This window comes from Cuculus canorus, chromosome 2, assembly GCF_017976375.1.
Source record: "Cuculus canorus isolate bCucCan1 chromosome 2, bCucCan1.pri, whole genome shotgun sequence".
Lineage (NCBI taxonomy): Eukaryota > Metazoa > Chordata > Aves > Cuculiformes > Cuculidae > Cuculus > Cuculus canorus.
In genome coordinates this window covers 151,812,199-151,832,985 of record NC_071402.1, presented here as the reverse complement: position 1 = coordinate 151,832,985, position 20,787 = coordinate 151,812,199, and the positions used below count along the sequence as shown (strand labels likewise).

General features: G+C 39.4%; 1 protein-coding gene across 6 annotated transcripts in view; it reads left to right on the top strand.

Moving 5' to 3' along the window:
* RBM33 (RNA binding motif protein 33) overlaps positions 1–20,787 on the top strand; it is a 106,634-nt gene that overhangs the window by 61,175 nt on the left and 24,672 nt on the right. For 5 of the 6 annotated variants that reach the window (XM_054057563.1, XM_054057564.1, XM_054057561.1 and 2 more), the window contains exons 12-15: positions 380–702; positions 1,876–2,118; positions 2,928–3,215; positions 10,358–10,993. In XM_054057563.1, the coding sequence (XP_053913538.1) occupies positions 380–702; positions 1,876–2,118; positions 2,928–3,215; positions 10,358–10,993 (1,490 nt within the window). Of the gene's footprint in view, positions 1–379; positions 703–1,875; positions 2,119–2,927; positions 3,216–10,357; positions 10,994–15,059; positions 16,316–20,787 lie in introns of those variants that run through there. The other variant, XM_054057565.1, reaches the window with a different exon arrangement.

Here is a 20,787-nt window from a genome sequence, read left to right as displayed (position 1 = left end):
ACACAAAATATGTTAAAAGTTGCGAAGTATCTGGTCAGCAAATGCTATCGAAGTTTTATGAGTTCTTGTGTGGTTTAAACTATAATCCCTGTAATCCTTCATTGATTTCATTAAAGTAGAATTTCTAAAAGATATTGCTAATTCCAGCAAAGTACTGGTTGTGCTGGTCTTTCAAGCATCAATTCCTTTTATACACAAGTGGCAGAAGAAAAAAGAAACGTAACCTTGAGGGTAGCTCTTAGAATTAAAATGTCTTGTACAATTTTGCATTCTCCAGATTTTGGGTTACTTTTTCCAAATTGAAACAGAGTTTTATTTTTTGAAAGTGTGATTATGCCTGGGAGAGCTTGTCATTTAATTACTTACCTGATTCCCACAGATCCAAGGTTTCCAAGCCATCACTTGTTTGAGCAGCGGAGCCCCCCGCCACCACCACCTCCCCCGCTTCTTAATCCTGTCCCTACTCAAAATCCAATGCCATTCAGCCAGCCTGGACCAGCATTTAATCAGCAGGGACAACAACCAGTGTTTCCCAGAGAGCGGCCAGTACGGCCAAACATGCAGCCTCAAGGTCCTGTGGGAATTCTCCACTTCAACCAACCGGGTTCGGCGAATCCGCGGCCGTTCATCCCTCCGAGGCAGCAGTTCATGCAGGCTCCGGGACAGCCTTTCCTCGCCGCGCACACGCAGCCCAGCATGCAGGTACTGGTTGTACCAGGGATGTATGAAGTGGCCCAGTGCTGCCGTATATACATATATATACGCACACACACACATATTCCAGTACCTGAAGGGGACCTACAAGAATCATAGAATAGTTTGGGTTGGAAGGGACCTTAAAGATCACATAGTTCCAACCCCCCTGCCGTGGGCAGGGACACATCCCACTAGATCAGGAAGGCTGGGGAGGGACTGTTTGCAAAGGGTTTTAGTGATGGGCTAGGGGCAATGGGTATAAACTGGAGAGGGGCAGATTTAGACTAGACATGAGGAAGAAATTCTTCACTGTGGGGGTGGTGGGGCACTGCACAGGTTGCCCGGGGAAGCTGTGGATGCCCCATCCCTGGGAGTGTTCAAGGCCAGGTAGGATGGGGTTTTGAGCAGCTTGGTCTGGTGGGAGGTGTCCCTGCCCATGGCAGGGGGATTGGAGCTGGATGATTTTTAAGGCCCCTTCCAACCCAAGCTATTTTATGATTCTGTGATATAGGCTGGTAGGGGTGATGGAACCAAAGTTGTTTGAGATGTAGGCATGAGACACACTGACCCACAACCGTTTTTCTGGCTGTGCCCGAAGGAGTGATGAACTTTCTCCCCAGCACTGAGATATTTGAAAGCAGCCGAGCCCTGGCTCCCTAAGTTCCTTTGGCTCGGCAGAGGTAGGGCGGGCGGCCCCGGGCGCGGCGGGGTCAGCGGCGGGGCGGGAGCGCCCTCTGCCGCTCAGCCGCGGAGCCCTGCGGGGAGCCGGCGCCCTCCCGCAGCCCGGCAGGAGCTGCAGCGCGTCGTGAAGCTCTGCATGTTGTGGGGGTGTGCAAGGCCGTGTGTGTTCAGTGGGCTTTGTGTGGGATATTTTTCTGGCATCTGTGGGGAAAAACAAATGAAAAAACCGAAACAAACACTGAAGCCCAGACAGTTTAAAAGCCATTAGAAAAGGGGACAGAGAGCAGGAACCCTTACATTTGTCTTTTTTCCACTTTAGCTGTTGCCTTATGCAGGTTTCACTGTAGAACTACATTGCACACTTTGTTAGTCTTTTTTTGTTCCGTTTTGGCTTGCTCCATAGCTGCTTACAGGTTGAGGACTTGGGAGGCTGGAACTACTTTTCAGGAGTTTATTACTTTGGAACTAAAACCGAATGATCTTTCTCTTTTTGTGAAGGGTCCTATGCATCCTCCATTACAGCCTCAGCCACAACCTCAGCCTCAGCAGCACCATCACCAGCAGCAGCATCATCACCAGCAACAGCAACAGCAACACCATCATCATCTCCAAGGGCCACCACAGCCCTTGATGCCCATGAACCAGCCCCAGTTCAGGCCTCACATGCAGGCCACACAGCAGCAGCCAAATAATAACAGGATGCAGTGTCAGCCACGACAGGGTCCAATGAAGCCGAGGCATGTAAGTACCACATACATCAGTGTTGCCCTGCGTAGTTCTGCGTGGGTAATAGGCACGTAAACACAGATTTCAAAACTCAACAGCGTGGCTTTTCAGTGCCATTTATTCTGTCCTGCTCTGTCATGTTTTTTACTACTTCTTGCTCCTTGTCTCCTTTGACTGTTTTATAACTCACATCAAAAAATACCATGTTTTTCTTTCCCTTTTCCTTTTCTCCTCCAGTCTTCAGTATTCTTGATCTGGGTCCAATAAGAGATGATGCAGTTACCCAAGAGCTGGCAATATAGGGCTTTTGGAGGATAGGTTTGCTTAAAACTGCTGGTAGTCTGGGTTAGGGAGCCCAGTTCTCTGACACTGTCTTTCAGAAGGCCTCTCTATGCCACTGCCAATAAGTTTTCTGATTCAGATAGTGCTCTTCATGTTTCGTGAGTTTGCTCCAGTGTAGCATATTCTGTTGCTCGGTGTGGTGGGATAACCTGACAGCCTGTAGTCTGTAGTAGTGCTCAAGAAAATGTGACTGTAGTTCAGAATAATTGTTTAGATTACAGAACTAAACCACACAATGAAGCCAATTTCTGAGAAAGATGTTAAACAAATGACATTCGTTGTTTGCTTTTAGTTAAAGAAAAATAAAACTGTTGTTAAAATGTTTAAATTCTATAATTTTTCTTCTCACATTGAAACTACTGTGCTGCTTTGAAAAGCTTATTTTCCAAAACTGATTTAAATCATGAAAATATGAACGAGGAAACACTTTAGTCTTGTCTTTTTTGTGGAAGTCTGCAGTTTTTTTCCCTTCTGCTTTTCAGAATACGCCATCGCAAAATATTGTCAAGCGTCCAAATCAGCAGCTACAGTCAACTGCTCCAAGGAATAGTAACTTGCGTGAGTTGCCGATAGCACCATCACATGCTATGGAAATGAGCAACAACAGGCGCGCCTCTACACCAGCTGCTCAAGTTAAGCCCATTACGAGCACGATGTCTGCCACCAATTCTGTAGCTGGTGTTGGAAACTCACAGGGAAGGCCTGAGATGAAAACTAAAGCAGTCACACCAGTGGGCCAAGCAAAATCAGAAGTAAAATCTGAACCAGAGGTAAGACTTTTTTAAAAACAAAACCAACAATGGCCAAACCCAAGCCGAACAATAACATCAAAATACTTTCATTTTTTAAAAAACTTTTCTAGCCTGACGTGCGAACTGTACGCACAATTAATGTATTATTCATCCAGTATTTTTCGGTGCCACTAGAGGCCTCGCTTCTGAAATGCACGTTCGTCTTTAATGTGATAGGAAAAACAGTCGCCATTGACAAAAAATAAGTCTGGAAGATTGGCAGGGCTGCATTGAATCTGTTTTACAGGAGGAGAGGTCATTTCTACTAAGAAAAGGGAGAGGTTGAGTAGAGGTCATGAATGATACAAGCCTCTGAAATACCCATTGTGTGGAATTTTATCTTTGAGGATTATAGCTTTTTTCCCAAGGTAATCTCGTTCTTCTAAGTCAGAAAGCCTGTTCGCTTCCATTTCCTGTGATGCTGTGTGGCTCAAAAAAAAAATATTTGGAGAGTTATCCTTCTCATGTTGTTTTCCTTTAGACTGCCTGTGGTCTCCTCTAGGGTCTTGAGCACTTGTGCAGGAACTTGCAGCTGTGTTGTCCTTTCTGTGGGGCTTCTTGCCCTTGAAGAAGAAAGTCTCTTTTGAAACCTTTTGGGATGAGGGAAGAATAAGAGATGCTCACAAGTTTTCAGTTTTGGAGAAAGAGATGTTTTCTTTGCAAGTGCTCTCCACAGTCAAAAAGTGAGATGCCAGGTTTTTAAAGATCCGCTAGATAAATTTTCACAAATGAGGCACAAAATAAACCTACAGCTAATAGTGTTTGATCTCCTGTGCACTTGCTTTTCAATGGGAATATATATATGTATATGTATATATATATAAATCCTTATTTCAGCTTTTAATTCTGATGTTTTTGAAAAATAGCTTAAGTATACCCCCTTCAATTAAGTCACAGAAAATGCAATGCCTCTTAGAGGAGTCACTGTGCTACAGGCCATTACTAAAGGTAAGTTTTGAAGAGCTATGCAAAGGCCTCTCCATCTAAAATATTTTCTAATTATTTCATAGTTTAGTCATATGAAGTTTAAGGCATTAGTGCTGAAATATCTTTGACAGTGTTTACAAAAATTAATGAATGTTTTTCACTCCTTAAATTAATTCAAAAAAACAACTAACAAATCAGTCATTTTGTTTTCTCCATTTTGGGTTTTAAACATACCCTAACAAACCTTTAATTCTAAGTTTAATCTTACTCATATGAATTTTTGGTTTTACAAATAGAAATAAAAAGGAAGATTTATCTCAAAGCTGTCTTTGAAAACAGTTTGATACCAGTTTCATATAAGCCTTTGTGAAGCAGGATAAGAAAAATGTTGCCTTGGAAAAAACAATGACTCCCAGTGTTTCCCCTTACTAACCATAAGAGTAAAGCCTTACACTTGGCAATTATTAGTAAAGTATGTGAATGTGTGTGTACACAGAACCCTTCTCTTTTCAAAGCAGGCTTTTTTTGTGCTGCTAACAGTGGTGTCGTAGCAGTTGTCCTTTTTCAGCTGTGCTGTTGCGGTAGTCTTGTCCAATGCTGTTTGTTGTCACTTTCACAAACAGTGTTGCTGCACTAGCAGTGTTCATTTCCAAGCATTTAATCCTGTTCTTCGCTGTTATTGTAATGTAGGTTATTACATTTCTCTTCTTACACAGATTGTAATATTTTGTCATCTTTTTTTGTGTGTTTTTCTTATAATTGGCTAACTTGGTCCTGTTCTTTTGCTTTCTATGAAGATGAGAAAGAGTTCTGTCATCTTTTCTGGCTGTATTGTTCATAACTGAATTGGGCAGGTTATTCTGCAAGTGTCTTCAACTGGAAAATTATTAAGACTTTACTTTGCATCCTTCTTCCTAAGGAGTCAGTGGACATATTTATGAATGCCCTACCATTCAGGAAGCACCAAAAAAAAATAGCAATATTGTCTATTAAAGGTTTTGCTCACCTTCAGAACAGATATTTGAAAGGTTTGCAACCTGAGTGACTAGAAAATTAAAATTATATTACTGCATTGCTAATGGTATGCTTGTGTTCCTATTTTTGTAAGGGTGCAGAATACTGGCTGTAGGTGCCTTTGTTTATAATAGCTCTTACTGTCCATGGTTTAAACTTGCGTAGTCTCAGTCTGAGCTGTTACTCTCCATGATTTAAACTTGCATATTCTCAGTCTGAAAAATTGTTTTGTCAATGAAATCTGAAAATAGAGGTGATGACTATGGGCCTAATTCTGCTCATGTTGAGGTCAGCTTAGGACGAGAAATTAAGGCCATATTAAGCATTTTTGAGCTTAAGGAAGGGGTGAAATGTAGAAATGTGATGTGAATCTCTTTAGAAGAAGTGGATATTGGAGCTCACAATAGGAGAGAAATTAGTAGAGCTCTGCATGATCATAGGTGTATTGATAGTGTCATCTTGCAAACCTTCATGTTCCATTCCAGTAAATTTTGAAATTGTGTTGCTGTCTTTTAGGGAAAAAAAAAAAAGCCTTGCAATATCGAAAACAGTTGTTTTGTTGCTATTGGAGCAAATGTATCTAAGTCACTTTCATATGTTTGGAAATTAACTACCTGAAGAAATTGTACATGTCTGAATTTGAGTGTTCTCCAGTATAAATTGGTTTGATTTCCAAATTTCAACGATGTTTTCACCTGTCTTGTCACAAGAAGGGTCTCTTAAGCACAATCTTTTTTCTAGTTGGAAGATTGCAAGAGGACGGTGCCCTTCTCACTGTATTAACTTGTAACCTTGTCCTTAATTCTCTTCCTGTTTGTCCGAGATGTACAGCACCTGTGTTTTGTACGGTGACTCATACTTCCCTAGGGTTCAGGAGCTGACGGCATCAGTGATGTGAAACGTGATATGTATGTCGGTGCCTTTATTTAAGATACTTAATGATTTTGAATACAAGCAGCTGAATTAAGTATTTTGGATCTGGCCTTACCCTTTATGAAGATTTGTGACGAATTTTTGGACAAATTATTCTAGCCTCTTGTTTTTGATATTACAACTGAAAAAAAAGGTAAAGCTGCTGAATTGATTTGTGTATATGTCACAGGTTGAACCATTTTGATCGTTCAGTTCTTGCAGCCTTTCTACTGAAGGACACAAGTGAGCGTAGTTGCACGATTCCTTTTTTTCCTTGAGAGCAAACCAGAACAAAGAGTATCTGATTTTCATGAATCTCCATTTAGTTCTATTAACCAGTAATAAGGCCTACAAACCTCTTAAAAAGTTTGTGGGGTTTTTTTAATTTGCTGTATGAAAAGCAAGCTACTGATAATAGGACTTGCATTTCAGTAGAAAGTTTAATCCCTTGCTTTAGACCATGTCTTTGCCATGTTTTCCTCAAGTCAACAGTGCCATTCTGAGTTCTCCTGAAGAATGATGTAGAACTGCTGCTTCTCTTACTGCTGCTCGTCAGCTGGACTCAGAAAAGCAGGCTGTAACGGTTTTTTGGCACTTATCATCAAAACTTCTTTGAACCTAAAGGCAGAGGAAGAACCTGTAGCTAAGGCTCAGTCTTCTCTTCAAATCACAGCGCAGTGCTGTGTTCTCAAGACCTGTTTAAAGATGGATGAGAATCTCAACTAAAAAAAACCCAAACAACAAAACAAAACACTGCCACCCTCCAAACGAAAATAAGCCTCCCAAAACCCCAGCAACTCGTCACACAGAAACACACACACAAGCACACTTCCACAAAACCAAGGGAACTACTTTGCATCTCTGGGCTTTTCTGCTATGCTGCCTCCTATAAAAGGAGGAGCTGTGTACAATATCACACTTGTTGTGGAGTTCCCTGCAGAAAAATAGTGAAGTATTGATAGTCTATCCAAGAAAAAGGATGCTCTAAGATTTTCTGCTCCTTCATCTAGAGATAATATTGCTTTTGGCAGCAAACTTCCAAACACAAGGTATGGATTATTGACACCTTTGAAAAACATCTGCTTTCTCCTAGTTGCTTTTTTGGACAAAATGCCTTTGTGATGCTTTGTTCTTTATTTTATTTTGGCGATGCTACTGCTTGTTGAAGAAATCTGTACTGGCCTTATTAAACCAGTGGGATAAAAATCATTAGCAATAAGAATTGTATAGTGTTTCCATCTTGACCCAATATACTGTTTTACCTGTTCTGTATGATGTATCCTTATTACATACTATAGGTCATGTATATGTACTGTCAGTCATATAGATGTATATGTTCTCTCTCTAGCATGGTATGTATATATATATAAAGTGCTGTTAAAGCTAAACAGCAGGGGATTTAGCTGCCCCTGTTTTCATTCTAATAAGGAGTTTGCTGCCCATTCTGAACCTGTTCTGTTGGGTCGTTGCACAATTAGTTCCAATTAAACCTGACTCCTAGTGCAAATATTTTAATGATCATAGTCTTTCTATTGTTTGGTCTTCCTCTAGATGCAAGGATGTATTACTGTGAATTTGACAGCAGTAACAACTTGCTTATTGAAGACAAAGGATTTAAATCTACCTAGAGCCTATTAACAGGCTGATGGGCAGTTGTACCCCTCAGAGCTCTTGGCCCTTGATATCGAACCTTACCCTTTGAAAACACATTGACTTCATAGGATTCATACTGATTTCTCGAGTATTTTCCTGAAAGGAAAATTTCAGATGATATTTGAGATGAAGTTGCCTGAATACTCTATTAAACATTCATCTGGCTTCATATATGTTGGTAATGCAGTTTTTTTGTTCTCTTTTGTGCTAGTGTAGTTGAAATCTGTGTCTGTTCAAGGAGTGTGGCAAGGGCATGTTGGTCAGGGTCCCACAGCATCTTCATTCCTTGTCTGCTGGCAAGACTTAGTTAAGTGTGCCACAGAGTACACGTCTGTGCTGCTACATGTAGCCTTTGAGTTAGTGTTTTGTGCTAAGAACATTGTGATCTGCAACTTCCAAGGTCTTCAGAACTTGTTAGGTGATAATATGAGCAGACAGGTCCTGGTAATGAAGGACAGCTGATGAAAGAGCTGATCGCATGCAAACATTTGCTGGTATTGACACCCTCAACTGAAAATAAAAGTAGAGCAGTACAGTGCTACCTCCAAAGGTAAACTTGCTGCTGTTTCACTGGCATCCATCAAACACGTTTAGAGAAAATATAGAATATTCTGATCTAAAGCAAAGTAAGTGAATAAGTGAATTCATTAAGTTAAGTGGAACAGATTTTCTGTTTGGACAATTTCAGTAACTCAGAGATATTCACTGTCTCTGAAAGTGACTGAAAAATTTATGCATTACACCAGGATCTGCATAACAGCACATCCTCCTCCTGTCTGGAGTTTATCTGTATTTTGTCATCCCATGCAAACTATATTTGACTTTTTACTGAATTTTGTAAAGGCCTTATTCCGCAACCCAGCATCTCCAGTTTTCAGTATAACATGAAATATTTGAGTTTCCTCTTACTCCCCATATTAGTTTGTGGAAATATATTCCACAATCTGAATGTTACAATCTGTCAACAAGGGCCTGTAATCTAATTGTTACAGTGAGTAGTTGTTAGTCATCATAGTTGTAGTCTGAAAAGTACAGAGGAAGATCAGAAAGTTTTGCTATATTATGCATTCTTCTGAAAGGACAGTTTAGACCTCATCCCAGAACCGTAGCCCATATTAAAAAAAAACCAACCAACCAACCAAATCTTGCTGAAGTCTGTTTTAGCTGTTGTTTAGACTGAGCTTCTGGTGTCAGACGTACATCTATTTCTTAGTCCCTGAGGGAATGATCCCTATCAGTTAGTGCTCAGGGAAAACAGAGTTATGTCTGAAGGAAACAAGCATTCTGGATTCTGTGAGTACAAATATGACTCTCTTGGGCTTTCATATGTGTGAACCAACTTTATGATTAGATCTGTTCCTTTTTTTTTCCTTGGTTTGTGGAGGATTCTGGGATGAGCCAGGAATGAAAGCACTTTAAAATAGACAAAACACTAATCTGTTAATCTGTTGCTGCACATTTGAGTTATATTTGTGCAAAAAGTGGAATTTGTGTTGACAAGAGTTTGCGTCTGGTTACTGCAAGGTAAATAAGTGTTCTAGGTTTTGAGAAACCTTTTAGCATTCTTTGTGCTGTGATTTACCAAAATGCAGTCATGTTCCTTTGAGAGCCTGTTTTTTTCAAGGTGATTGATATATCTTGAGTAGAATGTCATTCTACTCAAGTGCGTTACCATTTGTAGGCAGTCTCTCCTGATCTAGCTTAATGTTTCAAACAGTTGAAAATAAAAAAAATTAAATTATGAAAAAGTATGCTTTGTAAATTTGAAAAATGCTTGTGATTGTGTTACTATAGTAATTTGATTTGTTTTCCAGGAGGATGAGAAACTTCCTTGACTCTTGTCTGGTTTTATATAGCTTTTCATAAGAACCCATTCTGCTACAGTTGAAGAATCTTTAGAAAGATTATTTGGTGGTGTGTAGTACTTTCAGAAGGGCCCAGGGTTGGAATATTAAAGGCATTCTCTGTATACCATTAATATTCCAACACAGCATTTGGCCACATTTTGATTCTGAAGAGAGTGCACGAGTTCAAGGTCAGAAAGATTGACTTGTGCTGTTCATTATAACCAATTATTGTGTGACAAATGAGTTTGAGATCAGGCTGAAAATTCTGTGAGAAAAATCAATAGTTCTAATCAGGGCCTTTCAGGTCATTTACTACCCTACCTTTTGTTACTTTGTCAGAAAAGAGCAAGATAAAACCTATGTGACAGTGGGTTGCCTCGGTATTGTTGCTTTCCATTTGAAACATGTTTTGATATCTTGAATTATATTAATATTTTAATTGGATTTAGAAACTTCAACATTAGTTCCAATTTGTAAAACTTCATTTTTTAGTATTCTGATAAGATTTCTCAACTGGTATTATAGCCCTTCCCCCTCCCCCCCCCCAAAGTCTTATACCAGATTTGAACTGTTTGTCTGTAATGAATAGCAAATAAACCTTACTAGCAGATATGCTCCACCAATAGCCTTACTTTGGTGTCAGGCATAACTTCAAAAAATCTTCAGTTTTATACCATTGCGACATCAGAAACAACAGTTTGATGTTGTTTTGACCAAACTGGGCATTTGTTGAGAATTTTGCAAATTCATTTGTATTTCTCTTTGTAGTATCCGGATGAAGATGAAGAAACTAGATTGTATCGTTTGAAGATAGAAGAGCAGAAGCGTCTGAGAGAAGAAATTCTGAAACAAAAGGAGCTGAGACGGCAGCAGCAGGCTGGTGCTAGAAAGAGAGAATTGCTCGAAAGACTTGCGCAGCAGCAGCAGCAGCCTACGCAACAGTCCTACATGCATCATCAGGAGGACGACTCCTCTGAGTTCCCCACCAACGGCAGTCCTTACATACCCCACTCGGGTTTACAGACCAGGCAAAATGTGAAAAACAGACTCCTTGTTAAAAAGCAAGATATGGTAGTTCCGAATATCCAACCCAAACCCACAGATTTCCCACAGGTCGGGACGAATATGCCATATCAAGGACAGCAGATGAAGCCAGTGAAGCAGCTGAGGCAGACTAGGACAGTACCTCCGAGTCAGCCTCAGACACCACAGAAAGTGTTACAGACAAAACCTGCTGCAGCGTCGCTGCCCACAACACAGACTGCTCGAGTGGCTTCATTACCAGCAAGGCCCCAGGAAATGAAAGCTGGTGTGAAAAGGACTGTCATGCAACGGACAAACAGTAGTAGTGGAGAAGTGCCCCATGTCGGCAGCAAAGTCAGGGTGATTAAGTTGTCAGGAGGGGTAAGTTTCCAAGGCTCATCTCATGTCTGTGTGTCCTCATGGTTTGTTTTCGTGTTTTTCATTCTGTGTGATCCCAAAATAAACAATGGGCCTAAGCTGGTAAGGGAAGTAGCAGATCTAGCAGACTTAGTAGTCCATATTTCATATTTTCAGAACTGTAAGGTGTTAGCACTTATTCAGAAATGAACATTCTCTGTAATGCTTTACCTGCCAGGCAGTTATCTCTGAAATCACATTGAAATAATACTCCTTTCTTTAAAGTTTTAATTGGGAACTTGAGTCTGAAGGACTCCTCAAATGAGCTTCTTTTGCTTAAGGTTGATAGGTCTCAGGTCAGAGAAAAGGATTTGGATGCCTGTTTGTAGGGTTTGATTAAAGACCAAGGCTCTGGTTGTTTGGTAGTTGAAGCCACCTACTTTACTTGTGTGCAGATGCTGGTGTTAGTGTGGTTTCTGTACTCAAGGGAAGATTGTTTTTCTTGGTAAGCATGTTGTGAAACTAAGCGGTATTGGAGAGAGATGTTTTCTGTTAGAGGCTGCTTTTAAAACATTACCATTTCACCTCTGCATCTAAATGAGATTTCCTTATCTTCGATTGAGGGGTCTATTATCTGCAGAGCGTCCCTTGAGCACTGATGTGGTGGAAGACTCACAATGCTGGTCTTGATGGCAATGTGCATATTTAAGATCAGGGGCTTTGGCTAGAAAGTTTCTTGACCAAATTTCTTCTGTTTTAATGGAAAAGTTAATTTATTGGAGCTCTACAGGAACTGAGATGAAGAGACATGGTGAGATCATATTGTCAGGGTGAAATTTGTCCTTGGGTTTCTGCTGAGGAGGGTGGGAGGATGTGATGTTGCTTAATGGTGTGATACATTGGAGGTCGGGGGGTTATTTTTTTGAAGAATGCTTCTTAAATTATTCAGAGCGTTAATTAGGGAAACTTGCAGAACTGCTCTGTCTGTAATGAAATGGACAGTGTGTTAACATATACTGAACAAGGCCTTGGAGGCTAGGCTTTACTCTGTACGAATGGGGAGGAAGTTGAAACACCAAAGTCTTAACTACTTTTATCAATGTTTTTCTACAGCTCATAAAACTTAAATATGCTTAAAATTGTGATTTGCATAATGACCATGTGGTCTTTCACAATATTAACATAAAGGACGTTATTGACTAAATAGAGCTGACAGCAACCTGACTTGGAGGATGTCTAATTCCTCAGACATGGCAATTTTAGTACGGAAGAATAAAGTACAAGAAGTTGAAAGGAATTGCTTCTGTTGGGCTAAAAATATTTGTAAATATGTCTGCAGGAATCCCAGTGACCTGCAAGAGGTATGACGGATTTGTTATTCATGAATAATTGAATAAAGCAGTCATGCACAACGTTTTATTATGTGGTGAAACAAAATAATGCCAGTCACCACTGTATACAGGTCGTCATAACATAATGGCTATCAGTGCCCAAACTGGCATTTGTAAGAAAATACTTTTTATCATAATGGTCTGTTAGAAATCTTCTTTTGTTTCAGATAAGTCTCGTGATAAGCAAGAGCAAGTAGCTTCATTAAATGCGTGTGTAACCCCAGAAGCAGATTTGCTCTGTCCTTAACTTTCATTTACCAAGGTTTTAGCAAAGTAAAGCAGGTCTTTTGCATGTAGCCTTTGTTACTTTTTTCATATCACCATGGAAGTTTTAAGTTTTCCTTCCAACTGTGGAAGAATAAAAGCAAGCATTGCAATTAGCTATTTAATACTGATCAAGATGGCCAATTAATTTTTCATCAGTTAATGACAAGCTGAATCTACGACTTTGTTTCTTTGACCACACAAGGAAAAAGAAAAAGATCATGCAGCCAGGGGGGCCAATCTTATCTATTTTGACAGATTTTAAAGAAGTATTTAAAGCTACTTGGGCTCTGAATATTAGAAGGATCACAGGTCACATATAGTTTTGATTTCTAGTGTTTAGTCTTGCCGCATGCTTAATTTATTTTCATAACTTTTGCCTCAAACCTAAATATAAAGCAAAAGCCAAATCTCATTTTTCATAGCCAGTTTCCTTAGCATGTTAACTGTGCTTCCTGTCTTTGGCCAAAGGCATGTCTGATATCTCCTATCTATATCCACTGACTTGATCCTGCAGTTAGGTGGCCCTGCCTGGCTCCTACGTCTCATCACTTGTGCCCTTTTTACTTTCTAGAGTTCTTCTGTGCAGAGGTACTTTTTAATAGCCATCTACGAGTGAGATGGCTTGTGATTTGACACAATGTACGGTCCGTTTTGGAGTTCTTTTGATTCATGTTAGGTAAAGACTTGGCAAGTCCCGTCTCTTTCAGTCTGCCAGCCTTGGTGCAGCACCATAGCCGGGCAGTCGATTGAAGCAGCTGATTGAAGCCAGACTCGTACTGACCCTCTGACCAAATTGACCTGAAACAGGAGCTGGTGCCTTTGGTAGGACCATCCATAGAACAGGATTAGATGGTGGAGTGCTGCTGGTGATGTCTTTTGTTTAACAGATAGAGATGTATTTGGTGAGATGGATGGTGTATAAATAGTGCCAGAAGAGAACGGTTTCTTCTCTTCGAGGGCAATAGCTTTCCCAGTCTAAGCTTCTAAATATGTTAATTGGGATTGCTGGGTGTTGTAATACTACTGTGAATCTCTGACCTCCAGGTAGAAGTATCCCTTGTTACTTAAGAAGGCAAAATGCCCTTTCATCAGTTTCAACAATATTGTCTCTTGTGAGGATTTTGCTTTTTAAATATTTTTAAGGAATACTAATATTTTAAGAATTGCTAATTAAATTTCAAGAAATATTTTAATTTTTCCACTTTATCTGTTGCATGAGGTGCCTTAATTTATGGCTTCTTGTACTTAAAATGATTCAGCATTTCCTGTATGTAAGACTAAGCCTGCATATCAAGGTGACATATGTTAGGTACCGTCATCAATGATTTTCTCTGATGCTTTTTAAAAACAAATTTCCTCACTTCCCCTCCCCCTTGATACTGATACGCCCATCACTTTCTAATACTCCTGTAACATATGCAGGAATGACAGTACAGTGATTAGTTTTTAATTACTCCTTAAAATATATTCCTGGAAAATGAGGCAGTGCTTAGTGTTTAGCAGATGAATTTTGAGGTTTGTGGCTTTTTTTCATGGAGATCTTAATGTCTTTTGATAGCTCTGGTCTGCTTTACGTTTTGTGGCACGTCCTTAGAGCCATCCTTTCCGTATACAGGAGTTCAGCATGTCTGCTGAATATATCATACTCATATATTTTACTAAGAAAATGTCAGAGATATGCCTGGCTTGGTGAGGAGCCTGAAATCAGTCCTAAAGCTATGCATAAGGATAAACTCAGTGGGGATGTAGAATGTTGTTTGTTGGGAAGAAGCACCATCATGAATCACTTAAAAATGTGATCATAAAATTAGAGAAGATGGAGATGAAAGGACTATAGAAATAATTTACTCCGTCTTAAAGGCGAATGAACTCTGTAGCATTCCTAACAGATTTGGCCAACCGTTTTCTGAGATCTCATTATTATAGGGTCCTTTGGCCATCTATTCCAGTGTCTGATGTGGGCGTTTAGAAGAATTTTCTTAGTGACCTAGCCACATTTTCTTGCTGCAATTTTCAATCTATGGCTAATTGTATTACACTGCAGGAAACGTGGGAAAGAATTTATATCGCTCTTTGTGGCTGTGTTTCTCTTCAAAGATCTCTTCACTGTTTCTGAGCACTAATACCTTTCGCTGTCTCTTGATGAGGCATGTTTTCTAATACCTTGACTGTTTGTGGTGGTCTGCTTTGGGCTCTTTGTGGTCAATCTGTTGGTATATCGAGAATTCCAGTACCAATTGGAATTCCTTAAGCCATTTTATTACAGGTGTCTTCAGTCCTGGAAGAGTGGGTTTGTACCAGTTACAACCTTAAATATTTTAAGATTATATGAAATATGGCTGAACATGTTTTTTGTTTAGTTGGAAATCGTAATATCTTAAAATCTTTATCATTCAGTTGTCTTATTTTGTTGTTGGGTGATTTCTCTCTAGCCAGAAAATGGTCTGCCATGCTCAGAGTGATGCGTTGTCTGTCCCAAAAGCCTGAAAATGCTGATTCTTATGCTGCACCAAGGACACACCAGTCTTTGTCTCTGTGGAAAGCTGAACAATGATCTTTTTTCATAAATACATAAATAAAAAAATACATAATAATCTCAATGTTCCCTGTTGGATTAGAAACAGTATCTTATTAGTGATCATAATTCCTGAAAACCTGAGAAGCTTCATCTGAAAAGCTTGAAGAAAGAGTTGACAAGTTCTTTTGTTTGAAAAGCCTGTCACAAAAAATGTCCTTGGGTTGTAAAAAGAAAAAGAGGATTGGAATGGAAGATAGACAGTTTTATTCATATTTAGAGTAACTGTGGAGTGTAAGAGATGAATATGGAGTTCTAAATATGGAAAAAGATGCTGATTGAGATGATTCTTGTTTGATAATGTAACCTTATCAACCAACAATGGTTAATGTTTGTACTTGTTTCTCCTTGCATGTATATGTTCAAGTGTGATTAAAATATTTGACTTGAAAGCTCTATAGCGCCTTTCATCTCAATATGTCAGGAATTATAAACGCTAAAATTTCTGGCATTTGTATGACAAGCTCATGAGGGAGCCCTTCACCCAGCTCTGCAGCACTGCCAGCTGTGAGAAACAACACAGGATCTCTCACTGCGTATCGTGCTGTTTCTTTCTAAGAAGCAGGAGCGATTTATTCGTGTCCCACTATTTGAAGGAGGTATGGATAATGTCATATTCTATCTGCAGCAGACTGAAGGAGCTGCAGAAACCATGATATCTGAATGCCCCGATACTGCGTTTGTTGCTTAGAGAGTTGTCAAAATGAGCAAGACCTTTGAAGCAGTAGTAACTGTTGAAAAAGCACTTTGCCTGCCACAACCTACAAGATTTCACTCTGGCGGTATTTCAGAAATGGATGTGAATTTCCTACTTCCACCTCAAAAGAAAACAAACACCCTCCCAGCCCTCTTCCCCCCCAAAAAACAGGCAAAAGAAGGAGGTGGGGAAGCCCTATGGTATTCCAGCTATAAAAAAGGCATAGTGCTTTCATGAAACGTGGAGCAACAAACCCAGTCCTCTCAGACATCAGTGAAGGTGGTCCCTATAGAGAGAGAATCTTTCCGGGCTTGGGGGTAGTGAGGTGGGCTATGCTGTACTGTTTGGAGTATATTTACTTACTGGGAAAATTAAGTATAAGAGCATATGTGGATTTAGCAACTAGAATGACGTAAGGTAACAGCCAAACTAGAATGCATTTGTAATAAAATACTTGAAAGGGGGAAAATGAATTTAACTTTGCTTTGGATATCTTGGAACTAAAGTACAATAAAGTATTTCCTTTTGTAGATTGCGGAACATGTTTCTCCTTTTCTTCAGGAGACTTTTAAATTGTATGTTGAAGAAGAGTGCTGCTTCCTCCTGAACAGCCTGCAAGCGAGGCTTGTGGTATTGCTTGTTGCTCTTGTTAAGTCTCAAAGGAGACGGTTTTATTCCATGGTGTTTCACTGCAAAATTCATGTCCATTCAATGTTGATGTTATGGAGTGTCTAGTAGCCCAGTTTCCTGATGGGAGACAACGAAAGGCAACTGTAGCACTTTCGAATGAAGTACATCACAAGGAGAAAGAGCTAGTGTTCAAACCAAAATTAATTCAATGCAGTCTCTTAACTTGAGGGGGAAACATGCAGATGTGTCCTATTTTAACTTAGAATTTTAACTAGTATTTTGAGAAGCCACAAATGCCTTTGTTAAATGGTGTTTCAGATTTGACCACTTCAAAAGGACCTGTAGCACAGGGGTCTGGCTCTGAGTCGGGAGAACCCTGACACTGTGAGTGATTGAGAAGGGAAGTAATGTGTGTTGTTCATGTCAAGGCTGTACAAATAGGTTGGGGCAACACACCAGAGAGATTCAACTTGCTGTTAGTTTGAAGCTTTGAGGAGTGTGAACTAGAAAGACTAGACACAACACAGAATCTCCAGTTGTATTGGTTTCTGATATCCAGTACTGACTTTCTATGCCATAGAGAGCGTCTGGCTGGGAAGTGCTCCTTCAGGAGCTTTGGGCCATCAGAAGTCTTGAATTGCTGATATTTTCCAAAAGGAGCCTTTTTTCTTGGTGATTTCTCTGCCTGTCCAGTCTGCACTAAAATTGCCTGTACAAAAAATCTCAAAGGCTGGCAACTTTTCAGTTGTTTTTGAACGTTGCTCAGAAAAAGTTTGACATCTACATTATCTATTTTCCTGACAGCAATGTGAAAATGAAGGTACTTCTGAGACTATTGCACATATGCAGTCCAGAACCTTGATTTTGCTGTAGCTTTGACACAGAATTTATTTTTTTTTTCATAATGGATGTGTGGTTGTACTAGAAAAACGCATAGTGGTGTTTTGGCAGCTGATCAGCTGTGTTTCTGTCACTCCGGGTGACATTTCACTGTAGCACAGGTAAGGCCAGGATTCTCTAACATCCTGGCAAGTCCTTCTCCATGTCTTAGTTCTCCTCTCGGGCAAATGAGGAGATGCTTAAGGTAAGAATTCTGTTAGTAGATGGGATTAAATGGAATTGGCTGCTTTTTACACAAGACATTTTTCTTCTTGCCGTCCTGACTTTTCATATACCACTAGACACAGGAGGTAGTCATCATATCATGGCTCACTGGAACAGCTTATCAGTGTCTTTTTATCATGGGAAGGGAACTGTTTCTGCATATCATTGATTCATTGCTTAGTCTTGGTAATGTTGTTTGAGGTAAGTTTGCCCTATGCAAAAGTTTTAGGCTGAGAAATATGATCTATAATTCACTGTCCAGCACCAGAAGTCTCTTCTTCTTCTGGTGTGAACAGGGAATGCTTTGGGTGTTCCACCACTTCTGTAGTTGATGTAGTTTGTTTCTCTGTGTACTCGAGTCAAAACTAGACCATTAGTAAGTCTTAAACCAGTTGTTAATGCTGAATTTGTCTGTTGATATAGTAGTATATTCTAGCCTGCCTGGAGAGCAGGAGGTTTTTTAGGTACTGCTATTCTTAAATTTGAAAAATGACTTTTAAAAGTCTTAGAAAGTCTTTAAAAAAGCTTTCCAGGTGTTTCTCTTTGGTATTTGACAGATTGAAAACAGATCTCGTGCTGTTCAGAAACAGTGCCTGGTCATGTCACCTGATTGTGGGTTGTTTGGCAAGTGATGAGGCTTCCTTATCCCAGATCTGTCAGTTGGCAATGTTTCTGTGGTAAAAAGTTCAGAGAAATAGCTAGTTATTAGAGCTTTGCTATTACTAAATAGTTAAGATAATTGTAGTGAGAAAACAATACCATATCAAATGATAGTCTTTTTCACTCTCCTTGGGTTTTGCTTTACTGTTTTTCTCATTGTTAGATGGGGGCCACAGTTGTGATGTCTCTTTTTTACTGTAGTCAGTTGCAGTGTCAGTAAAATACAAGTTTACGTATTAAAACCTATATAGCTGATGAATAGTCATGTCTCTTGTCCTTGAAGTGAAGATGAATTTAATAAGGATGGGGTTTTTTTCAATTTTTGATTACTATGACACTGTAGAGGTACTCATTTCTAGAAATATTGACTTAAACTGTTAACAGATGAGGAGTTTCTCCCTCCTGAAAGGAAATCAATTACAAGATGTTTTTTGGACTGAGATTTCCCTGCAAGATTTAAGCCTTCATTGTGCTATGGAGAATTTGAGTTATAGTGAATCTAAGAAAAGATGGAAATATTTTTCTTCTTGGTGTTACTTTACACAAATCAACCAGAGTTTATTTCCTTTAAGTGCTTTATCCAGCATGCGCATCCCTTTACTACTGGATGATTTTGAATTAGCTTTATAAAGATTACATGGATAGACACAGCATTGTCGTAGTTAATAGAAACCTGTGCAGTGAGGTCTGTGGGCTGCAAGATCACTAACAGTGCCAATGACAGTGAAGTATGGCCTTATCGAAAGGAGAATTCATAAGAGGCTGCCCTGGGACACTGCACCACTGTCCTTCTGTGTATCCTGACAATGTTATCTGTTCTCTCAGTACGGAGTATCAAATGTCTGTCACAAGTACAGAAATTAATTTAATGTCACCTGAAGACATGCAATTAATCTTTTAGAGGTTTTCATAATACCTTTACAGAAAGAGTTGCCAGTTTGGCGGATTTGGATTTTGGGGTTTAGAGGAAGATAAGGAAAATTAATTTTTCATCAGGGTTAATACAAGCTAGCAGGGCCACAAAGGCTGAGAAAATGGTTTGGGAATTTGTCAAGTGTTGTCACTCTAGAATAATGCTGCTTAACGTCTGATAGGTGTAATCAAGAGTTGAGATTTCTATAGAGGAGGATTAATCAATTTGCTCACTACAGAATGCAAGTTGGTGATACCATTCCTTCATGGGGTTTAAGAATGAAAATAAGATTTGATCTGTCAAATTGCAAGCAGCTCCGACAGTATCAATAGGCATTTTTATCAGTATGTTTTAAAGCATTTGTTATAAATAAATTTGTCCTGCTAATGCTGGTGGCAAATAAACTTCATCTTCATTGTAGAACTGTCATAATGATTATGATAGAGAGCTTCAGCTTGCTGAATTCAAGCAGTCCCTCTCAAAATTCTGCTTTTAGAATTTATGATCTCATATTTGACAGAATGGTCTTTATGTTTCTCAGAACACAACACTGACTCACTATATATTACATATAGTGAGAGAGTCTCACTGTTGAAAACCAGCCTCAAATAAGTATCGGGGAATTGGTTCTAAAAGTGATGGCCGTTGAAGGGCGTAATTTCTCTTTTTTTGTTAGTCCAGTTTTGGATCAAACTTTGCAGACTCAATCATGGTAGAAGTTTGAAAACCATTCATAACATAGATCAAATCCTTTTGCCTCAGTCTTTGGAGTTTTGTTTAACTACATGCAGTATTTGAAATTAGTGTGTCATTGTGGCACTGCTAGCAGTCTTGCAGTGCTTGATTTTAAAGGTAGTTTTTCTACTTTCCCCTGAACAGAACTCTTCCCGCTTAAAAAAAAGGGCATTTTCATTACTCCAAAATTAACTAAGTAATGGTAAAGTTTTGTTCAAGATAACTCTTTCCTGGGTATACGTGAATTTAGGAAGGTAGACCTATAAAACTTGGAAATGCAGATCTTAAAGGTCAGAATAGTTTGCAATATAGAAATTAAGCAGTAGGCAGTAACAGAAAAACATTTTTTCTTTATTGTTTTTAAGACAAAAAATGGAAATTCACATTTTTGCTGAGGACTTTAGAGGATATTTGCAGTATAAAATCAGAGCTTGCATCTGTCACACTCAGGTCTCAGTGGTGGACTGAGTGTTCTACCTGGTTTTGGCACTTTGTGCATCAAATTGCATGAGGCAGGCCATGACAGTGAATAGATGCATCTCTGAAAAACTTGGTGTGACCCTTTACATGCCAAAGTGCTATAGAAAAAGTCAGATAAAAATGTATTTTGTCAAGAGAAGAATTAAAATTTTAATACTTCCTTCTGTTGCTGCGTGGTTAAAGTTGGGGAGGAAAGAGATGTGAGGTACTGAAAAAGTAGCAATACAGAAATAGTCTTTCGGAAAAGCAAATATTGATTTCAAATTAGCTAGAACTGAGATGTTTTAAGTAGGAAGTTGCTAACAATTTAACATCCATGATTTAGATGTCATTTTGGGTAGCTTCTGCAATACAGCTTCAGTTCAG